Source organism: Podarcis tiliguerta, assembly GCF_965153285.1.
Source record: "Podarcis tiliguerta genome assembly, chromosome: 5".
Taxonomy (NCBI): domain Eukaryota; kingdom Metazoa; phylum Chordata; class Lepidosauria; order Squamata; family Lacertidae; genus Podarcis; species Podarcis tiliguerta.
In genome coordinates this window covers 16,518,688-16,542,964 of record NC_139538.1, presented here as the reverse complement: position 1 = coordinate 16,542,964, position 24,277 = coordinate 16,518,688, and the positions used below count along the sequence as shown (strand labels likewise).

General features: G+C 46.1%; 1 protein-coding gene and 1 long non-coding RNA gene across 6 annotated transcripts in view; both read left to right on the top strand.

Moving 5' to 3' along the window:
* Positions 1–24,277, top strand: part of LOC310678534 — a 241,139-nt gene that overhangs the window by 149,544 nt on the left and 67,318 nt on the right. The gene's annotated exons all lie outside the window — the stretch shown is intronic.
* The window catches only part of LOC310678438 (acidic leucine-rich nuclear phosphoprotein 32 family member B-like), a 29,009-nt gene continuing 28,496 nt past the window's right edge, over positions 23,765–24,277 (top strand). For 4 of the 5 annotated variants that reach the window (XR_014511761.1, XM_083442406.1, XM_083442407.1 and 1 more), the window contains exon 1: positions 23,765–23,991. Coding sequence is in view for 3 of the 5 variants with exons in the window: in XM_083442406.1 (XP_083298532.1) it covers positions 23,919–23,991 (73 nt within the window). In the remaining 2 variants the exon portion in view is untranslated. Of the gene's footprint in view, positions 23,992–24,114; positions 24,235–24,277 lie in introns of those variants that run through there. The other variant, XM_083442408.1, reaches the window with a different exon arrangement.

The window sequence follows — 24,277 nt, the reverse complement described above, 5'->3', positions numbered from 1 at the left end:
AACTTTGTAAATTTAAACAAAAAACAACTGCAATTAGTGCCAACCCAAAAAAAAAGCAGGAGAAGGAAAGAAGAACTGAAGGCAGGATGAGAAGCAAAATTAAACCTAGTTTTTTTAAAAAAAATCCTAAAGGGAACAGACTTTGGGGTAACAAATGAGATGAATTGTTCTCCAGTTGAAACTGGAGACCCACTACTGGGACACAGCCTGATCTGAGCAGCATGACCACCATACATGGCGCTATTGTAGCAATGCATGTTGGGATAAAGGTGGCTCCTGGTGTTAGTCGTGTGATCCTGTCAATATCAGTGCATACCATGCCAAATCTGGGCCAATGCATCGGACCATAATCAAGGTTCAGATTTGCTCAGTTAGCAGCCCAGTGGAATAGGGAGTAAAATGTAGGTGATTTTTAAAAAAGACCAAACTCACAGACTACTGAGTGTAACTGAAATGAATCACTGGGTTTACTGATACCCAAAGCTTAATAGAATTAAATGATATGAAATAGAATTGCGAATGATCTAGAATTTATAGAGAAGTTACATAGAAAATTGAATTCCTAGGAATCGAAGCAAAATAAGATAAAATATGATTAGGCTGAAAGCAATTGGATATGATTTGCATGTGAACTAATAAGTAGCATTGGCAAAGCAATCAATCAAAGTAAATAACATCACTCTAACTCCCTCCAGTCCATCTAGATGTGAAACAAATTTAAGTTCCCTAGCATATTAGATCAATAAAAATTCATAGCTACCTATCTTAGGGCAGCAGGCCAGGTCTCGTCCTAGTCCTGCGCTTCAGCAAAGCATATGAAGCAAGGCAGATAGCAAGCAGCATGAATGAAAGAATGAAAAACCACAACCCCCGCAAAAAAGAAGAATCAGCCCCGGAAAAAAACCCCGGACTACCAGCAACAGTTGTTAGACCTTACGTTTTAATTTTTCAATTCAGTTGAATTTTTCAGTTTTTAAATTGGTTTTACTTTTCATGTGGACAGATTTTGAATTACCATTATTTATCTGGGAGGGGCGATTGAGCAATCGGGACCCCTCCTGTACCAGTGATTCCCCACAGAGGGGATGCTGATACACTTCCAGTGCTGGTTTGCAGAAACATGTTTCACTTTAGTTCTGGTACCATAGAAGCTTTTTACTACTCTCTTCATAATACCAACATCTCCACGAGCCTTACATAATGCAGAAAATATGTGTGTAAAGGTCCAATCTGCTTCAAGACTACCCATCCATCTATCTAGGGCAGCCTTTCTCAACCTGTGAGTCCCCAGATGTTGTTGAACTACAACTCCCATCACCCCTAGCTAGCAAGGCCAGAGCTCAGGGATGATGGGAGCTGTAGTCCAACAACATCTGGGGACCCGCAGGTTGATCTAGGGGATAGACTGGTAGCAGCTCTCCAGAGGTCTTGACCATCACTTGCTGCCTGGTCCATTTAGCAATAAATGCTGGGGGTTGAACCAGTGACTTTCCGCATACAAAGTGTTATGTACTGAAGTTCTCACCCTGGGCCAGCAGGGGGATACTGTAGATAGTTTTCACTCAGGTCCACATAGGCAAATAAGGGATTGAAAGTGACGTTCAGTGATTGGATAGTTACAGAAAGTGTTACAGTTGCGTTGTAGTGGAGCTCTATATAAGCAGGCTGGCTGAACCCTTCAGTTCAGTTCTGTTCTGGCCTGTGAATAAACAAGAGCTGTTTGAAGAATTGCTGTGTCGTCTGATATGTTCACCCACAACTTAACACAAAGCAAATGTTTTACCACTGAACTAGGGTCCCGCCCTCCATTTTCCCACTGTTTCTTCTCTCCTAAGTCCCAACCTTACTCCCCTTGGTCTGCTGACTTGTTTTCTAGGCCTGTAGTCTTGCCTCCTTTCCAAGCCCTTTCCAGCTGCCTTGTCTCTCCCTGCAGTCTGAGCAGCCACATGCCCTTCTGCCTGCTCCCCACCTCTCTGACACCAGGGCAGCCCAACCAATAACTGCTAAGGCCTTCAGCAACACTGCAAAATCACTGAATGCATCACAATAGTTTGTCTTGGCTTCCAGAAGAAAGCAAGAGATTGACTGGAATTCAACTCTGCCCTATCCCTGTCCTGTAGGGCTGGTTTAGCCGGTTTGCTGAATGAAAGAAAAAGTTGAGAGAGATTTGTGCTCATGCTTCTCTGCCCTGTGCTCAGCTCTTTGGCCCAAACTGAACCCATTGGCAGAGAAGGGTGCAGGGGCCGTGTGACCCCCAGCGTGCTTCTGAGCTCACTATAAAGGTTTACAGATATAAGCATGAGGATTTGCGAACTGGTGGTGGTGGGTCTTTGTTAAAAGAAGCGCTCCTATTTTGTCTGCTACAACAGGTGTGAGGAATCTTTGAGGGATGTTGCTGAACTACAACTCCCATCAGCCCCAGTAAGTGTGGCCAATGACCAGGCATGCTGGGAGTTGTAATTCAGCAACATCTGAAGGCCCAAAGGTTCCCCTCACCTGTGTTTTCTCTCTTTAAATCCTGACCCAGACATGATTCATCCAGCCTTTAAATCTATCTGCCATTGGAGGAGTAGAAATGTATTTCCTTCAGAAGCCCCGGGCGTGTTATTTCAGTGCAAAAGACCATTATAAACCACTTGGCTTCCTTGAAGGGAACCTCATGTTGTACATGGGCTGTACTGGCCTTCACTGTCCTTGACTTCATTTGCCCCCACTAACTACTGTTTATTCTGATTGGCTGTGGTGACTCACATGACTTAATGCTACATCCAACAAGATGGTGTCACAGAGGTTCATAAAATCACATACGTCATTACAGCATATCAGATTCAATGTAAGTATGAGTAAATGAGACCAAGGTCAGTAAAGGAAAAGCAAATGATAATGGCACCGAGAGGCAGCAGACAGAGGAATAAAAGAATGCTAAATAGTGTTGAAACAATGTGAATGTTTGGTGCAGTGAATATTTTTGCTGTGATTGGATTAGCGGCATCAAATATGCTAATCTTGAAGCAAATATCAAAACTGAGACTAGCTGATGATGACTTGCTGAATCATTAACCATTTTGTTTTTCATTTCGCTTTTAATTTGTATACCGCCTTTCTACATTACCACACACAAGGATTTTCACAAGGCTTTTCACAACAAAGACATCGCACCTTACAACAATCTGATGCAATGCAAAAAAGTCATAATAAAAACATAAATTTAAAATACACAACTTATATCAAATGAAGTAATATTCAATAATCCATTAGAATATAATAGCTCACAATACAATTAAATATCAGCATATAATAGAAATTCACTCTTAACAATTACAATAAATAATTTCTAAATTATAATCAACAAAAACAACAGCATTTTTTTGGTTATGCTTAAAATTCTACAAGGCAGGCTTAAGCAGTATGTGGACCGAGAACTCCCAGAAGTGCAAGCTGGATTTCGAAGGGGCAGAGGAACCAGAGACCAAATTGCAAACATGCGCTGGATTATGGAAAAAGCTAGAGAGTTCCAGAAAGACATCTACTTCTGCTTCATTGACTATGCAAAAGCCTTTGACTGTGTCGATCACAGCAAACTATGGCAAGTTCTAAAAGAAATGGGAGTGCCTGATCACCTCATCTGTCTTCTGAGAAATATCTATGTGGGACAAGAAGCTACAGTTAGAACTGGATATGGAACAACTGATTGGTTCAAAATTGGGAAAGGAGTACGACAAGGCTGTACATTGTCTCCCTGTTTATTTAACTTACATGCAGAATTCATCATGCGAAAGGCTGGACTGGATGAATCCCAAACTGGAATTAAGATTGCCAGAAGAAATATCAACAACTTCAGATATGCAGATGACACAACCTTGATGGCAGAAAGTGAGGAGGAATTAAAGAACCTTTCAATGAGGGTGAAAGAGGAGAGCACAAAATATGGTCTGGTCTGAAGCTCAACATAAAAAAAAAAAAATCATGGCCACTGGACCCATCACCTCCTGGCAAATAGAAGGGGAAGAAACGGAGGCAGTGAGAGATTTTACTTTCTTGGGCTCCATGATCACTGCAGATGATGACAGCAGCAACAAAATTAAAAGACGCCTGCTTCTTGGGAGGAAAGCAATGACAAACCTAGACAGCATCTTAAAAAGCAGAGACATCACCTTGCTGACAAGGGTCCGTAAAGTTAAAGCTGTGGTTTTCCCAGTAGTGATGTATGGAAGTGAGAGCTGGACCATAAAGAAGGCTGATCGTCGAAGAATTGATGCTTTTGAATTATGGTGCTGGAGGAGACTCTTGAGAGTCCCATGGACTGCAAGAAGATCAAACCTATCCATTCTGAAGGAAATCAGCCCTGAGTGCTCACTGGAAGGACAGATCCTGAAGCTGAGGCTCCAGTACTTTGGCTACCTCATGAAAAGAGCAGACTCCCTGGAAAAGACCCTGATGTTGGGAAAGATTGAGGGCACAAGGAGAAGGGGACGACAGAGGACGAGATGGTTGGACAGTGTTCTCGAAGCCACCAGCATGAGTTTGACCAAAATGTGGGAGGCAGTGGAAGACAGGAGTGCCTGGCGTGCTCTGGTCCATGGGGTCACGAAGAATCGGACATGACTAAACAACTAAACAACAATAAGTCTCATGTAGTCCATTACTAGTTTTACATAACTCACTATCGTGAAACTAGATTCGAAGTAAATCAATAGACCTGATTTATTCAGAGGCTCATTTATTATTTTAAACTAAGTTGGCATCAGGTTCAGTGAACTGATTGTGTACACAGAAAAAATGGTTGTGACTTGAGTATTTACTACACAATGGCTCTGGTGATGGGCAGGAGACATCCAGGCTGCACTATTGTAATATATTATACATGATTCAGAGATGATTTCTAAACTTCAAATGATGCAAAATGCAGCCCCCAGATGTTGGTGGGGACCAGGTGGTTGGAATATTTAACACTCCTAGTAGTGGCCAGTGCATTCCTGAGCCCTGTTTAAGGGCTTGTGTTAACCTTTAAAGCCCTACACCATTTCACTCCAGATAATTTTGAACTTATGACTCTGTCTGGACCATAAGATCAGCCTCAGAGGCTCAACTGTAAAATCAATTTAATTGGTGGACACGAGACAGGGCTTTTTCGGTGGTGGCTCCCATAACTGTGGAACTCCCTTCTAATTAAGTTGAACATTGCCCCTTCAAATGGGCCTTCAAATTCCATTTGTTTGGGGCATTTTTTTTTCAAGTGTGTCTTGGCCCTGGCCTGAAGTTATTTTCTGATTTCTTATGTGGATTTAATTTTTTTTGGAACGATTTCAGCCTAAGCATTGGTTTTAATCCACTGTTCTAGTACAAGGGTGTTATTTTAGGCTTCATGACTGTCATAGGTGTGCCACTGTGTGAGGGCTACACCCTCACAGGCAGCCTAAAAATGCATAAATGAACAAACAAACAAACGGCAAACCATAAGGCAAAGCATTTCCTGCTTCTATCCAGATTTCAGGGTCCAGTTCCCCTAAATTGTGCACAGGAGGATCAACCGAGCCTCATTTCATGCACTGTGCCCTGGCTAAATAAGCAAAAATTCTGACACAATAGAAACTCCTTAAAAAATAATGCTCAGGATATGCTAGACTGCATCAACTCTGCTGGACACCTTTTATGTAGACAAAGGGCCCTCTCATCTGTGGAAGGATCCTTTGTGCTTGGCAACACCATAAAGAAAACGAGCACAGGGCAGCCTTAATGTGCCCAGGCAGGAACATAATTCTATTCTTCCGGATTCATGAACCCGCAACAACGCACACCCATCAGCTCCATGTTCCTTGTCGCTCACACAGTTTAAAATCCACATTCTACCACCAAATGTGTACTGAAAGAGAGGGAAGAAAATCTATCCTTCTTACAATTCTTCTCAACTCAGAATGTGTGCTTACAACTGCGTGGATAAGGTGCGGGGAAGCATTTCTCCATCATGGTTAAGTGAGCTTGAAAGGGTAGTTCTGGAGCCTTGGCTTTAAAATTTGATTCAGGGACTAATGTTTTGTTGGGCTGTGTACACGCCATGCATTTAAAGCTCCTTCTGTCATAGCTCGCAACAGGTAACCCTGCTTACGTTGGGGGGTGGGGTGGTGCTGTGGATCTCAATTTTTGCATTTCAGTAACTTTCACTATCAAGCATGATCGTTTTGGTACAGAAATCTTTAAACAGAACTGGCAGCTACATTGTACAGTGGTACCTCGGGTTACAGACACTTCAGGTTACAGACGCTTCAGGTCACAGACTCCACTAACCCAGAAATAGCACCTCAGGTTAAGAACTTTGCTTCAGGATGAGAACAGAAATTGTGGTGCGGCAGCGCAGCAACAGCGGGAGGCCCCATTAGCTAAAGTGGTACCTCAGGTTAATAACAGTTTCAGGTGAAAAACAGACCTCCAGAATGAATTAAGTTCTTAACCTGAGGTACCACTGTATATAAAATTGACACACACAAACACCAGCGGTAGAGCAAGCCGATTGGACGCCTGGGGCCCCAGGGATGGGGCCAGCTGCCCGTGGGGGCGAGGCCAGCCAGGGCAGGACACTCTGTGGGGCCTCTGAGGAGTTTGCCTGCTTCCTCCGACTCAGCCACCCTATAGCTGAGGGGAGGCGGTGGATGGGCTGTTTGGGGCAGTGAGTCCCAGGAGAGATGCATGGATCAGGCGCACTGCAGGCCCCGAAGTGAGTGCCACCTGGCAATTTGGTACCCCTCTCAGTGATGACACCCGGGAAGGCCCACACACCCCTTCCTCCACCCCTGACAAACACACCCCATAACACACAATGTTGCTTCTTTCTGGTGTATTTCAGGTATGGGAGAATGTGATGCTAAGGTCCAACGAAGGTCTACCAGACTTGCGTGCTGAGCATGCTGCTTTATGGAAGTGAGCCATGGGCAACTTACAACTGCCATCAGCATTGCCTCAGCACCTGCCATCAGCAAGGTTTTGGGGGTCACATGGCAGGACAGAGTCCCAAACAAAGATGTGCTCTTCCAGGCCTACATTCCCAGCATATTCACACTCCTGTCTCAGTGATGTCTATGCTGGCCTGGTCATGTCTACAGAATGGAAGATGGCAGGGTCCTCAAGGACATGCTCTTTGGGGAGCTGGCTTCAGGCACCAGGCCCATTGGCAAACCAAATCTGTGTTACAAAGATGTCTGCAAACATGACATGAAGGCAGGCAACACCAATCCCACCCTGTGGAAATCCCCTGCAGACAACCACAGTCAGGTCATGCGTCCATAGCTGTGACCAGAGGAGGAATGATCGCTGGGAGGAGCAGAGAGAGAAGAAACATCATGATGCATGTGCAGCATCACAGCCAGATGCCTGCTTTTGTCCTAGCTGAAACAAAACATGTCTTTTCCACATCCGTCTCTGCATCCACAGTAAGCACTGTATGTTAGCATTTCACTCCTCCTTTGCTGGATGTGTGATTGTTATATCACATGTCTGTGTTTACTTTGGAAAGTGTGAGAACGGAAGCCAGTCTTATCTTTCCCGCTGTACTGTACTTTTGTAGTTACTTTCTCTCTCTCTCTCTTGGAGAAGAAGGAGGAGAGACACCATGATTGCTTTGTGCTGTATATATTGCTTAATAAATACTTCGAATGCACACACCGACGCTCCACTTCATTTCTGCTAAACTCTGCTGAGTGAGCATGCCGGGACTGAATAATAATAATAATAATAATAATAATAATAATAATAATAATAATAATTTATTTATACCCCACCCATCTGGCTGGGCTTCCCCAGCCACTCTGGGCAGCTTCCAAAAAAATATTAAAATACTGTAATACATCAAACGTTAAAAGCTTCCCTAAACAGGGCTGTATGGAAGTGAGAGCTGGACCATAAAGAAGGCTTATTGTTGAAGAATTGATGCTTTTGAATTATGGTGCTGGAGGAGACTCTTGAGAGTCCCATGGACTGCAAGAAAATCAAACCTATCCATTCTGAAGGAAATCAGCCCTGAGTGCTCACTGGAAGGACAGATCCTGAAGCTGAGGCTCCAATACTTTGGCCACCTCATGAGAAGAGAAGACTCCCTGGAAAAGACCCTGATGTTGGGAAAGATTGAGACCACAAGGAGAAGGGGATGACAGAGAACAAGATGGTTGGACAGTGTTCTTGAAGCTACCAGCATGAGTTTGACCAAACTGCGGGAGGCAGTGGAAAACAGGAGTACCTGGTATGCTCTGGTCCATGGGGTCGTGAAGAGTCAGACATGACTAAATGACTAAACAACAGCAGCAGCAGCAACAACAACAACAACAAACAGGGCTGCCTTCAGATGTCTTTTAAAAGTCTGGTAGTTGTTGTTCTCTTTGACATCTGGTGGGAGGGCGTTCCACAGGGAGGGCGTTCTTGCAGTGAGGGCCCTTCAGAAGGCCCTCGATGCTGACCTCAGTGTCCAGGTAGAACGATGGGGGTGGAGATGCTCCTTCAGATATACTGGATCGAGGCCGCTTAGGGCTATAAAGATCAGCACCAACACTTTGAATTGTGCTCAGAAACGTACTGGGAGCCAATGTAGGTCTTTCAAGACCGGTGTTATGGACGTTCTGAGCTGCACTTCATAAGGCAGATGCCCGGAAAGGTTTGTCTCTTTCCAGGGGCTGCGTGTGCCCCCCAGGCGTGTTCCAACACTGTAACTTTCCAACAGTTTGACTTTGACTTCACCCCAAAGGTGCACTCCTCCTTTGTCTCCCTAGAGAGATGGATGCCAATAACTAATCTAATCTTTCCACAGTTGTCCTATTCCGGTTAAATCCATAATGAAGCTGGAGCTCCAGTGCACATGAAGAGTTCATGTCTGCAAAGATTTCCTGACTTAACATCCGTTGGGGCGGGAGACCTTTGCACATGCAGATATTTTCCATGCTGTCCTCTGTACTGAAATGAACAGAGAAGCTTGCTTCTTCAAGATCTCCGTGTATACATAGGAGTGTACCTGGAATTCTAGGGCAATGTCTTTCATTTGGCGGCATCGCAACCATACGTATCCATCATTAAGCCACTTAGAAGCCTGTGATTATTTTGTGGTGGTTGCATTTTGACAGTTCTTCCAAGTCTGTAAATTCCACAGTATAAACAGTCATTGGAAAATCTCTGAAGCAGGGAAAATTATTCGCATCCTGATTTGAAAATGAACATTAGAAAGCTGCAAACGGCAATAAAAACAGGGTTGACAAACAGGGCAAGATTCTCATTGACTCCAGCAAATAAATGTCTATCTCAATGTATAAAATGAATGCTTGTGAGACCAGGAGTCATACAGTGACAGAAATGAGTAAGTGATCGTTTAGTTCAAATGTGTTGTGCTTGTGTTTCTCCAGATGTTTTTTCCCCTTCTCGCCAACATTTATCATCAAGACAGTCTTGCTGAGTCATATCAAACCTTTGCAGAAGCTGGATCAATGTATGTTATGCCTTTGTTAGAGCCCTGATAGCAAGATCAAGGAAGTAACCCATTCCCGCCACGATTAAATGCGTAATCTTACAACAAGACTGCCACTGCAGGTTGAGGAAGCAAGTACTGCAATTCACCCATAGCTATTTGGAGGAGGGCAGGATCCAGCTAACTAAACCGTGGAGTAAAAAGGTAAAGTGACCCCTGCCCATTAGGTCCAGTCGTGGCCGACTGGGTTTGCTGCACTCATCTCGCTTTATTGGCCGAGGGAGCCGGCATACAGCTTCCGGGTCATGTGGCCAGCATGACTAAGCCTTTCTGGCGAACCAGAGCAGTGCACGGAAATGCCGTTTACCTTCCCGCTGGAGCGGTACCTATTTATCTACTTGCACTTGATGTGCTTTTGAACTCCTAGGTTGGCAGGAGCAGGGACCGAGCAATGGGAGCTCACCCCATTGCAGGGATTCGAACCGCCGACCTTCTGATTGGCAAGTCCTAGGCTCTGTGGTTTAACCCACAGCACCACCTGCGTCCCTTAAACCGTGGAGTATGACCCTCCTAAAAAACCCTCACAATCCCAGCTTAAATAAAGTATGTTCTGTGCTGCTTAGGGGCAATAATTCAGTTGCAAAGCATATGCAGAAGGTTCCAGGTTCAATCCCTAGCATGTCATCTGGAAGGATCAGCTAGCAGGGGATGCTCAAGACCTCTGCCTGAATGAAGGCTGGCGTGGGTGCCACTAGGAAGTGTTTAATCCAGGGGCAGTCAGCAGCCATATTTCCTTGGGGTAACCTGTCAAGGTCCACATGCTGGTCGAGGGTAGAGGTTGTTGGTGCAATGTGAACAATGGGTTCAATGGCAAAGTGCTTGGTCTCATGTCTTGAGTTAGCAGGTCTGGATCTTCAGACGTAAGAGAGCAGGTGCACTGGGTTACCACAGAAACAGAGCAAGGTCAACGACTTACTGAATCATTCACCTCACTCATTAGTACAGGAATGCAGAGATGGGTATAATAGTCTCCAGGGCAGAGCTTCCCAAACTTTTCATGTTGGTGACACACTTTTTAGACATGCCTCATTTGGCAACACAGTCATTCAGTTTTACTAGCAAACGCTTATAAGAGTGTTTGCACGACACACCTGCACACTGCAGCTGACACACTAACATGTTGTGACACACCGTTTGAAAAGCTCTGCTCTAGGGCATTGCTTTCATTATATCTGTTAGGTTGAATCCTGTTGCATTTTTGTGTCCTGTCCTGTTTGCTGTCAGGGTCTGACTCTGAATCTGTGAGAGTCAGAGGAGGCTGCGGGTTTTATGCAGCAGGTTAAAAAAAGGTAAAGGATCCCTGGAAGGTTGAGTCCAGTAAAAGGTGACTATGGGGAGTGGCGCTCATCTCGCTTTCAGGCTGAGGGAGCTGGCGTTTGTCCACAGACAACTTTCCAGGTCATGTGGCCAGCATGACTAAACTGTTTCTGGCACAACACAACACCATGGTGGAAACCAGAGCACACAGGAACGCTGCTTACCTTCCCACCGCAGTGGTATCTATTTATCTACTTGTACTGCCGTGCTTTCAAACTGCTAGGTTGGCAGGAGCTGGGACAGAGCAACGGGAGCTCACCCCATCACAGGGATTCGAACCGCCGAGCTAGCATGGTGAAAGTGTTAGTAGATCTCTCTGCACATATGTATCTTGACTGCAGAGACCAGAAGAACTGTATCTAATAGACAGAAGTGTTTAGCTTTGTCTTGTATCTGGACCCAATAAACACTTTGTTACTTTGAACTGTGTGAGAAAGGAGTTTTCCCCTTAACCCGGGGCTGTTTCAACGTTACGTTTTGTTCTTATGTTAGGTTGTATGCACAGTGCCCTGTGCTCTCTTTGAAGGAAGGGCAGGCTAAAAAAAAAGGATAACAAACAAATATATCAAAACTCTGCATTCAAAGGCCACTGAAAAGGTGAAGGGAGGGTTGCCTTTTTCCCCAGCCTGGGGACTTCTCAGGAGTGATGAGAGTGAGGGAGAAAGCCCTCTCTACATAAGTAATTCAGGCCTGTGACAAAAGCAATCTGTCCCTTCTTTGGCAGCCTGCTGGATGGGGAGGAAGTGAGAGAAGGGAGGAGTGACAGAAATAGGGGGAAGGAAGGAAGAGGAGAGAGAGAGAGAGAGAGAGAGAGAGAGAGAGAGAGAGAGCTCTGTGCACCACTTACATTTGAAAAGAGGGTGGTCTTCCCATGAGTAGCCCTGGACTCCATTCACCACCGGATCTGGCACTGCCCATTGCCAGCATGCAGCCCCCCCCCCACATTATCCCCTTGGCAGAAAAAAAGAGAGGTGCTAGTGATCCTAAAAGACAAAGCCCTCTCCCCTACCTGCCTCAGATATAGCAGAGGCCTCTGCAGGACTGCCATGGAGAATCACACCCACTGCCTTAAAATAGGTTGATGAAAAACCAAAGGGAAAGTAATCGATGCTCATAATCTTAAGAGGTATAGACCACCAGATGTCACTGTGCCCTAAGAAGCAAAATTACTTTTTTACAAACCATAGTTCAAAGGGGTTTTCAGCCCTTTGTAAATTGCGGTGAACAAAACGGACACCTTCTGCGACTCAATTTGCGCAGTGCTTCGGGCTGGAAATTTTTCAGTGCGGTAAGAGTTTGGCATGCTCTTTCTCCTTCTGTGTCCCTTTAAAAGCAGAGGTGGGGAATGCCAGCCCTGGAGGCCAAATGTGGTCCTTCCTGTGGCCACACCCTTTACCTCCTGGCTTTGCTCTATGCCAGTGGTGTCCAAACTTTTTTCAAAGAGGGCCAGATTTGATGAAGTGAAGGTCCATGGGGGCCAACCAAAGTTGTTGACCTTTTTTTAGGATTGAAGTTTTTGAGCTTTTTTTACCCCAGGAAATAAACTGCCACAGGGGCAGATGGACTTTGGATATGCCTGCTCTATGCCACAGATGGACTTTGGATATGCCTGCTCTATGCCCTTTTCAAATGCCTTTGGTGACTAGAATATGTGCTTGGACTGTGACCTTTTTTCTTGCTTGCTCTCTGTGGGTGGATCAAAGAACTGTGCACAAGTTAAAACTTCTGGCTTTTGTCTGGATGGAGCTTAGCCTACTATGCAAAGAATCACATCTGTTGCTCCTCCCATGTTTGCCTCTGGCACCGCCCAGCTGGCCTCCAGAGGGCTGCCCATGAGGGAATGTGGCCCTCAGGTTGAAAAAGATTCCCCCCACCCCTGCTTTAGAGCACTGAGGAATTGTGCTGTGCTGTGTCTGGCCACATTCACAACATAATTTTAAAACACCAGGTTACCACTTTAATCAGTCGTGGCTTCTCCCAAAGAATTCTGGGAGCTGTAGTTTGTTAAAGGTGCTGAAAATCGCTAGAAGACCCCCATTCTCTTCACACAGCCACAATTCCCAGAGTTCCCTGCAGATGGGAATGGACTCTAGGAGTGGTAGCCCCGTGAGGGGAATAGGGGTCTGCTAACAACTCTCAGCATACCCAAACAGCAGAAATGTGCTTTATGCAGATAAATAAGAATAAGAATGTATTATTTATATTCCATCCATCTGACTGGGCCGCCCCAGCCAGTCTGGGCAGCCTCCAACAAATTAAAAACATTAAGCACAGTAAAACACTAAAAAAAACTTCCCTATTCATGAAAAATAAGACAAACAGTACAAACTGTTGTAAGAATGTATTAGAAAAAATATAAAGAATAAGCTAATAATGACAGGTACATTCATTATCAGAATGAGAGTACACACCGGGAAATGATAGGAAGCCCAATTATATTCTTTTAATTTATGTTAGTAAATAGACAAGAAAATAAGAGATAGTAAAAATATAAATTAAGCTTAATTTCTGTAAACATACAGAATATTACTTGTATATGATTTTTGTTTATACGGTTTATATTTTTGTTTATTTAAGAAGATGTACACTATATTTGTTATATAAGATTGTCAATAAAGCATCTAAAAATTCAAAAAACAAAAACTTCCCTATTCAGGGCTACCTTCAGAAATCTTCTAAAAGTCAGATAGTTGTTTATTTCCTTGACATCTGACGGGAACGTGTTCCACAGGGTGGGTGCCACTACCAAGAAGGCCCTCTGCCTGGTTCCCTGTAACCTCACTTCTCACAGTGAAGGAACTGCCAGAACCATGTATAATGCATACAGGTTACAGAAACTCCTCTTTGCTTGATGAAGTATCTGGAGCAGAACACTGCTATGTTTTATTTTGAACATCAAATGCGTTCAGCCTGTTGGCGATGTGTGAGATTGTTGTCTCTTTAAATATTGCTTCAGTTGGAGAGATGACAAATAATTGAGGGGCAAGGGGAATGTTGCTGCCTCAGCATCAGCCCACATTTCGACCAGGAAAACAGCACACTCAGATATTCCATTGGCTTCTGCTCTTGTAGCCCAAGGGAAGCTGACTGGCGTCTTACAACTTTGTCTTTCAAAGACGCTGACTGCAGCTTCCCCCAGGGCCTTCCTCGCAAGTTAGAGCAACAGTGATGGACACAAGCTAATGGAAGAGTCTAGACTACAGAACGAGCACAATCCCAAAGTGAGGTCATTAAATACGTGGAGCAATGAACATGGGCATACTTAGTGCATCGGCAGATGAGTACAATGCCCAGTGCACAAATGGATTCTCCCTTTCAATTCAGTGCTAGAAACTCTCAGTCTTGTTCCAAAGTGACCTTGAGAAACTTTAGACTCACAGAGCAGTGCAATTGTATTATTCACAATGAGGCATGTAATATATATGTAAATGGTTTATATATAATAGACCTACATTGCTTTGCTCTCCTTGGGGGAAAGGGGTGTGAATATTATGCTGCCCTTCCTTTGAAGCAAAGTGCACTGAGACTTACTTATTTTATTTTTATTGCTTTTATTGAATGTGCTGAAAGTGACCCAAAAGGTGTTTACATAAAAAGAAACAAAACTTTTCATTACAAATCACCGAACACAATTACGATAACAGTGAAACAGCAGCGGCACTATCAATAACAAGGCCACAACTGTTGTGTATTGAGTCAAAGGATTTTATATCTGTATTATTATTGTCTATATTTGCATTAGGGTAAAGTAACTGCCTTTTGGGTTTCAGGGGGTACAGCTACTATTGGTTCATTTAAACTGCTGTATTTGGATCCTCTGTCTTATTGGTTTCCTCCAAAAGGCAGGACTGTGATTGCCTGATATTGTTCCCTCCAAAATGTATCCTTTCTAGCTAGTCCCCTGTCCCTATAAATGTAGCTTTCCCCTCCTCAGTCTTCAGTCTTGTTTGCTGTAATAAAGAAGTGTTACTAGAGAACTGTCTCCAGCAGATTATGTCAAGAGAGCTGAAATCACAAACCCCACGTCACAACAACTGGCGACGAGGATGGGATCCGGAATGCTGAGGAGCGGTTAAACGCAGCCCTGCCTCAGAGTCCGGATTGCAGCTAAGAACAAGACTCACTGGCCAGCTGAGAAGACGACCCTGCCACAGGACAATGGAGAGTCCAAGGGTATTGGAGCCCTTCCAGCCATCAGAGCCCCACACGTGGGAAGACTACGTCGAACGCTTCGAGTTCTTCGCAGTGGCTCAAGGGATCACCGATGCCAGCAAAAGAAGGGCCACATTCCTGAGCTACTGTGGGCCTGAGACCTTCAAGCTGGCCAAGGCATTGCTTGCTCCAGCGAAGCTAAGTGAGACATCTCTCAAAGATATTCTTGCCTGCCTAACAAGCCATTTGGCGCCTACTGAGACCAAGATGGCCCGGCGGATGGAGTTTCATGAGAGGCAGCAGCGTGCTGGGGAGTCTGTATCTGCATTTCTAGCTGAACTGCGGAAGCTCGCTCAGCACTGCGACTTCCAAAATCTGGAAGAGACTCTCCTGGATCGGTTTATCGGTGGTCTGAGCAGCAAGAAAGCCAGAAGACGCATCGTGGCTAAAGAAGAGGTTACCCTTGCTTCAGCCTTGAAGGAGGCCACCGCCACGGAGAATTATGAAAGAGAGGAGCTTGATGCCAGTCGCAAGGCCCCTAAGCCACAGATAGAAGTTGCGCATGCCATGGACGAGCTAGAGGCTACTCCGAGCCAGAGCCCAGTCCGTGGGGTCGAGTCAGTGCGTCAGGCCTGCACAGTGCACAAAGATCACCGAGGCAGGTGTCCAGGTTGTGGCGGAAACCATGAGCGGAAGAGTTGTCGTTTCCGGGATGCTATGTGCCGGACGTGCGGGAAGACAGGTCACATCGCCAGGGTCTGTAGATCGGCGGCGTTGGGAGCGACAGGAACACCTAGACTGGAGCATCGCAGACCGCCCACAGCAACCCATTTTCTAAAGGACTGCCACTATGTAACGGAGATCAACGGGAGGGTCGTGCAGTTCCCAGCGCAAGGCAAGGCACACGTCAAGGTGAAGATTGAGGGTCAGCAGTGCGACATGGAGGTGGACTCCGGATCTGGATTCACTATCGTGTCGGACCAGACCGCGAGGACATTCTTCCCCAGGGGTAAGTTGCCCCCTCTGGAGCCCTTCCCGGCAACCTTGCAGTCATACTCAGCGGGCCGCATCCATGTTATGGGAATGTGTGCCGTGAGAGTTCAGTTCCGGGACAAACAGGCTGTACTCAAACTGGTGATTGCGAAGGGCAGTCGCCCCAGTCTCCTGGGCACTGACTGGTTCCCCGCCCTGGGACTGAGTATATCAGGGCTTAATTCAATCCAAACCTGCCCTGAGATGAGCGAGGCATTATGCAAAGAGTTTGCTGGTCTCTTTAATGGAAAACTGGGTTGTTATAAAGGGCCCCCAGTTGACTTCGAGTTGGACCCTGGGGTGGCCCCAATCCGACTCAAACCAAGGCGAGTGCCATTTGCACTGCAACCCAAGATCGAAGCAGAGCTGGATAAATTGGTCAAGCAGGGAGTTCTCTCACCCGTGGACTCTGCTAAGTGGGAGACTCCAATCGTCACGCCCCTTAAAGCAAATGGGGAAGTCAGGATCTGTGCAGATTACAAATGTACTATCAATAAGGCACTCAGGGGAAACTCATACCCCATTCCAGTCGTATCACATCTGTTGGCTAAACTGGCTGGGGGCAAGGTGTTTGCCAAAATTGACCTGGCACAAGCCTACCAACAGCTGCCAGTAACCCCACAATCAGCGGAAGCACAGACTATTGTCACACATAAAGGGGCGTTCAGAGTTAACAGATTACAATTTGGAGTTTGTGTGGCCCCAGGGATTTTTCAAGGGCTCATGGAACGCCTGTTAAGAGGTCTGCCGGGGGTCTTGCCATTTTTTGATGACGTTTTGATTGCTGGAAAAGACCCACAGGAACTGGTTGCGCGTGTCCGTGCAGTGTTGCTCAAGTTCAAGGAGGTGGGGTTGCAACTGAAAAAGGAAAAATGCAGTTTTGGGGTGCCAGCTGTGGATTTCTTGGGGTTTAAAATTGATGCATCAGGCATCCACCCCACAGATGCTAAGATTAAGGCCATCATCGAGGCACCACGACCACAGAACAAGACGGAGTTGCAGTCATTCCTGGGACTTATTAACTTTTATCATTCGTTCTTACCCCATAAAGCTTCGGTAGCTGAACCATTACATAGACTGTTGCAGAAAAAGAATGTGTGGCGATGGGGGCAGGGGCAGCAGAAGGCTTTTGACTCCTTGCGAAGAATGCTGAGTAGCGGGAGCGTCCTTGCTCATTATGATGAGTCAAAGCCGCTGGTCCTGGCATGTGATGCCTCTCAATACGGCCTGGGGGCGGTGCTGAGTCATAGGGAACTGGATGGGTCGGAAAAGCCCATCTCTTTCTATTCCCGTACGTTGTCGCCCACGGAGCGCAACTATGCTCAAATTGACAAAGAGGCGCTTGCAATTGTGGCAGGAATCAAAAAGTTCCATGATTATGTGTACGGTCGCCATTTCTCCATTGAAACGGACCACAAACCACTGTTAGGGTTGTTCAACCCGAACAAACAAACGCCACAAATTCTCTCCCCCAGAATGTTGCGTTGGTCTATATTCCTGAACGGGTTCCAGTACACCTTGACCCATGTGCCGGGGAAACGGTTGTGCCACGCTGATGCGCTGAGTCGATTGCCCCTTCCTGGCGGGAGCAATGAGGATCCCGCTCCAGCGGAGCACATAATGATGCTGGAAACACTTCCGGGGGCTCCTGTAACGGCTACTGATATAGCTGAGAAAACGAGGAAAGATGCTGTTCTCTCCCGTGTGCTCACTTGGGTGGGGAGGGGGTGGCCAGGTGGTCCGCATGAAGACAAATTCAGGCCTTATGCGACAAGGCAGCACGAGTTGTCCATGCATAAGGGTTGTCTCCTGTGGGGAGATAGGGTGATCATCCCAGCACCACTGAGAAACAGGGTGCTTGAGACGCTTCACATGGGACACCCGGGAATGGTCAGGATGAAGTCGCTAGCCCGATGTTATGTGTGGTGGCCTGGAATGGACCAGAACATAGAACAATGGGTACGAACATGTAAGGCATGCCAAGAGGTGCGGCCAGAAGTGGCCAGAGCACCAGTTCACTGGTGGGAGCAGTCCAGATCTCCCTGGAGCCGGCTGCACTTAGATTTTGCTGGGCCATTCCAGGGGAAGGTCTTTTTGGTTGTCGTCGATGCATATTCCAAATGGTTAGAAGTGGCGATGGTCCCTAGCATGGCATCAGCTGCCGTAATCAAGGTGTTGAGGCAGCTGTTTGCAACCCACGGGTTACCTGAGACCATTGTATCAGATAATGGGGCAGCTTTTGTATCCCAAGAATTCAGGGCATTCTTGGCTGATAACTTCATAAGAGGGGTCACATCCGCGCCCTTTCACCCATCCTCCAATGGGCAGGCTGAGCGCATGGTAAGAACAGCCAAAGAATCCATTGCGCGCTTAATGGAGGGTAACTGGTCAGCTCGCATCGCGCGAATGTTATTTTTGCAGCATGCGACGCCGTGTACTGCGACGGGCAAGTCGCCAGCTGAGCTGCTCTTGGGTAGAAGACTGGTAACGGTGCTGGATTATGTCCACCCGGATAAAATGCCAAACCATAATTCAAGAGCAACCCCCCAGGCTGAGACTGACACAACAAGGTATCTCGCCCCTGAAGATCTGGTCTGGGTGAGGAACTATTCACGAGGTTCGCGGTGGGTGGCTGGTGTGGTCACCCGGGCTAGTGGACCTGTGTCCTATTATGTAACCTTGGAAAATGGGCAAGTTTGGAAGAGACATATAGATCAGCTGAGGCGCCGGGCGCTCAGCAGGGAGGAGTCAGATAATTCATCCCTGGCTAACGACGCAGAGCTGCAAGACCAGAGTGAAAATGGCCCAGAGGTGCAGTCACCAGGGGCTTCAGCAAATGAACCAGGGTCTGCTAGTCCTCATGATGACGAGGTACAGGTAGGGAACCCTGAGATGTCTGGGACTCCATCTGTTCCTGAGGAAACCCCTATAGCAGCCCCTCTACCACAGGTAACACCCAATTCAGAACCGGCAACGCCTGTTGTCAGGAGATCAAGTAGAAGTTGTAGGACCCCACAGTACCTGAGAGATTACGTCTGCTGTGCTCACTAGGGGGGGAGGGGTGTTGTGTATTGAGTCAAAGGATTTTATATCTGTATTATTATTGTCTATATTTGCATTAGGGTAAAGTAACTGCCTTTTGGGTTTCAGGGGGTACAGCTACTATTGGTTCATTTAAACTGCTGTATTTGGATCCTCTGTCTTATTGGTTTCCTCCAAAAGGCAGGACTGTGATTGCCTGATATTGTTCCCTCCAAAATGTATCCTTTCTAGCTAGTCCCCTGTCCCTATAAATGTAGCTTTCCCCTCCTCAGTCTTCAGTCTTGTTTGCTGTAATAAAGAAGTGTTACTAGAGAACTGTCTCCAGCAGATTATGTCAAGAGAGCTGAAATCACAAACCCCACGTCACATAGTATTGTACTATGAAAATAAACAGTCTGAAGGCTTGAAAAAGTCTTACCATTGAAACCAAGAAGTAGAAAAAAAAAAATAATTTGCCATGGAGCAGTGCATTCCAAGCAAATACATGGCCATTCATGACTTCAAAAAGAGGGTATGTGACTTGGGGGGGGGGGGGTCAGGAGAAAGAGACTAATTTGAAATAAGACATGACTAATTTCCAGGAGAAAGTGTTACAATTAAAATGCTTTAAACTTTAAACATGCTTTCAGTAAACTGGCAATGCTAATAAGCAGAACTTGTGTACTTGGCCATCAAATATGTTAATGTTTATTAGAGATATTTATGCTTCTGATGTGTTCACAAATAATGCTTTTTGAAAATGTGTATCGAACCTCTTCATTGTATTCTATCCATTTAAAAGGAAGCTGTGTTTTTAACCCAATTGGATTGAAAACCTTAGTTGTGAGCAGTGCTGAATATATCAACTTTGATGAGAAATAGTTCAAGCCTTAGTTACTGCATAGCAACCAGTGCATATGTGTGAATGGGTTTTGCATTGGGGGTGAGGGAGGTTGCGTGGCAAGGTCCTGACCGCCCCCCCCCCCGGTAGAATAAAGACACATGACACAAATATTTAAGGTTAATGGGCTAAAAAAAGGCCACAGGTGGTTATTGGTTACAGGTGATGAGCGGTATATCTGACTCCAGCCCGTCTGCAAAGAGTTCAGGAAGGAGTTAACCACCAGTAGGGGGAGTCCTGCTGATGCACATCAACTACGAACTCCCCCAGGGGTCACCGATAGGGGTTGTGCCTTAGGCCCTAACCTCCCTAGGCTTCAGACAGGGCCACGCCCCCCAGAATCCTTTAACAGAATACCCTTCAATATGTGGGATAGGTGATGCCGCTACCTCCCTATTCTCTTCTCCAGAAACATTCCAACACCTAACCGCCAAACCTTAAAAGTTGTGACAATTTGCTACGAGGTAGGCGGAAACCAAGTTGCTGGTTCCAATTTGCCAAGTGAAAAAATTCCTACCAGGCCCCTCAACGGCGACCAACCGAAGTCCATAGCAATGCCAAAAGAGATGAAAACCTTAAAGGGTGGGAGGCTGGGAAAACCGGAGCAGCTGGAAGCAGGAAAGAGAAAGATCTCCAGGCTGCATCTTGCCTTTTTGGGGCAGGCCACACACCCCAGACCAACCGGATTGGTCGGCCTGGCCAATGACACAGCCTGGAATCCCCCAGTCGCGGGGCTGGCTACCCACCCCCTGCACGCGTGGGAGGGTCGTGAGAGCCCGCAACACCACCTCCTCCTTAAGGCAGAAGTGACCTTGCATGGCAAGGTCCTGATTCCCCCCCCCCCCCTTGGTAGAATAAAGACACATGATTCAAATATTTAAGGTTAAAAAACGCAACAACTTTATTGGTTACAGTATTGGCTTAGGCTATGGTTACCAGATTTTTTTCAATGAATTCGGGCACATCCTTTTTTTCTTTTTTTTCTTTGAAGCTGAGTAGCAACAGGGAGTCAGTAGTGGGGATGGTGAGGCAAAAGACCCTGTGCATATTCTATAAACGTGCAAAGCCCTTCTTTTGCACCCTGTAAAACAGAAGCGCAGAGTTTTTTAAAAAGTGGGCAACGCCCACCCACCCGCAACTCCCAAGCCTCCCCTGATCAGTCAAAACAAAGGGGGAAGGGGGCAGGAGATCTGTACCACTGAATGTCCCCGGTACCCCTTTGGCAGTGGCAGGGGCAATCAGCAGCCCAGAGCCAGCCTGGTAGCGCAGTTGGCTCTGGCTGGCTTCAGGAGCTGCTCGCTGCTGTGGCGCCCGCCATTCCGGAGAGGAAAAATGGCGGGCGCCACAGCAGCGAGCAGCTCCTGAAGTCAGCCAGAGCCAACTGCGCTACTAAGCTGGCTCCGGGCTGCTGAGACTGCCGCTGCCACGTTTCCTGGGGACAGATTTGCAAATCTGGGAACATTACTAGGGACGGAATTTGTCTGGAGACAGATTTGCAAATCCGGGGACTGTCCCCGGAAACCGGGGGCATCTGGTTACCCTAGCTTAGGCATTGGATCAAACCGACTATATCTGACTCCAGCCCATCTGCAAGGAGTCCGGGAAGGGTTAACCACCAGTAGGGGACGTCCTGCTGGTGCACATCAACTAGGAGCTCCCCTGGGGGTCACCGATAGGGGTTGTGCCTTAGGCCCTAACCTTCCTAGTGGCATCATTCCCCACAATACAGATGTTGGTTTTCCTCTCCTGTTGTGGTTGCTCAGGCATTTTGCTCAGTTCAGGCCTAGGGATGAGGAAATCAAAATCTGATAGAGCATTTGCATGCATGCCTATTTGTGGGCACCTCACCTTCCTCTATCGGGCAATACCTGTGGTGAAATCCCCACTCGGGCATAAGGCTCACTACATGACTGCTTCAGGCAGTACCTCTCAGTGTAACCTACTCAGAGTTGCTGTTAGGAAAGAATTGTGGAGCAGAGAACTATAGGACAAAATAGCAATGCAATAGATGCATTCCTGGAGCAGCTTTGCAACTGCATTTATTAAATCTATTTTTGCAAGGTGAACATACAGGCAAATCTGTGCTCATGTGATTGGGTGCTCAGCTAGCATGCTATTTTGTTGTTGTTTTTTCAAAAGTCAAAAAACCCTGTAGTTAAGTATTTGTTTTGCAAAACACAGTTCATTTGATCAATAAATGTAATTCAATTAACGGAGCCATCCAGCACATAAGTAGATAATGAGCTAATAAGCTATTAACATGGCCTAGAGAAAAACATGCAAAAGGTTAACATTTTCCATTGACTTTTTAAAATATATAATCACAGCAAACCCATCATATCAAGGCGACCACTCAGCCTTAATTAAGTCAAGGTTCCCACTCAGCCCTGATTACAAATTTTGTGGGTGTCGAATTTATTTATTTATTTTACACTAATACAGACCCTGTGACCCTTCAGACGCTGCTGGACTCCAACTCCCATCAGCCCCAGAGAGCATAGTCAATGGCTGATGGGAAGTGGCCGTAGATTCCCTGCTCCTGGACTTCATGTATTCTATAACTAGTCTAAGCCAAAGCAGCTTCATTGCAGCATATTTATACCAGAGCTATTGTATGTCTGAAGCAGAGAGCCTTCTTGGTAGTAGCACCTGCCCTGTGGAATGCCCTCCCATCAGATGTCAAGGAAATAAACAACTATCTGACTTTTAGAAGACATCTTAAGGCAGCCCTGTTTAGGGAAGTTTTAAATATTTGATGTTTTATCGTGTTTTTAATATTCTGTTGGGAGCCGGCCAGAGTGGCTGGGGAGGCCTGGACAAATGGGCAGAGTACATTTAATAAATTATTATTATTATTATTATTATTATTATTATTATTATTATTACTACTACTACTACTACTACTACTACTATTTCTGTTCCTCCACATTATAGGTCAATGGAAGAGCTAGCAGGTAGGCCAATTGTCATAGAATCATAGAATGTAGAGTTGAAAGCAACCCAGTGGATCATCTAGTCTAACTCCCCACAGTGCCGGAATATGCAACCGTCTCATATGGGTATCGAACCTACAAACTTGGTGTTATCAGCACCTTGCTCTGACCCAGTGTTCCCAATCGAAGGCCATATGGTCCACTGGGAGACCCCAGGATATTCCAAGGAGGCCACAGGTGAAAATCGCAAAAATGCGGGACCACAGCACGAGGCTAGGGGGCCACAGAGGGAAGTGAGAAATGAAGAAGAAAAAATCATATATATTTTTAATTATGAAAAACGTCCTGATTAGCTGGCTATCTGCTTGGGTAAGGGGGCTGCCCACGAGGGCCCAACGCTCCTTTTTGCCATGTGTGTTTTCTTGGAGCAAACCAGGCTTGAGCTACCCAGGCAGACCACACTCTCTGCCACAATACACTCTGGAGAACAGGGACTTCAGTCTTGATCCTCCATACTCTGATTCGACATTCCCCAACCTTATGCCCTCCAGTTGTTTTGAACCACAACTCCAATCAGCTCCAGCCAGCCAGTTACCAGGGATGATGGGAGTTGTAGTTCAAAACTTCTGGTAGGCACTAAGTTGGGCTTGGCTGCTCTAATCCATTCTCAAAATGGCCCCCTGGCAAAAACTAACTGCTACTCTGCCATTCCTCTTTAATCAGGTAATAAAAAATGCTAGTATCTGGAAATAATTGAGAACGTGGCAGATTTATCCCATTGATGAATCATGTATAACCTCGTGTGGGTTGTCAGCCTCTAGAAAACTCCCGAGGAAATAAAGGGTTCTTTGCTATTGGCTGGAACTACACAGGAAATCCTTCGATGCACTTAAGAGATTGGTAACAGTACCTCCTTCAGGTGGACGAGCATCGCGAGTCGAGCAGGCTGTCTCCTTAGCGACACTGAATCCAAAGAGTTCCAGCCAAGACCCCAAAGGGGTTTTTGTGTTTCTATCAAAGGGATGCCGTGTTGCAAAGCCAGGAAGAGGAAAGATGGGGGGAGATGCTTTGTCGGAAGGCAAATAGCTTCATGGGAGCCTTGAAAGCTTCACGCAGCCGCGCAACATGTCTGAAAGGTAGGCAGCTGAAAGTAGGCGAGTAACTTTAGTCTTTGCACTATTGACTTGACACACTTTGAAAAACCAAGATAAGGTTACAGGATTGAGTATCTCCTTTTTTGTATATTAACGCACAGTTAGCAGTCACTGAATGGCTGAGGCTGGTTCTGCGTGCTGGGAAAGCAAAGGAGAAATATGTCACTTATTCATTACTGAAGACAAATAGCATCCTCGAAGAAATGGATTATTTATGAAAAGCAGGTACAAACAGCCTCTCAAATGCGATATTAAATGTACAGTCGTT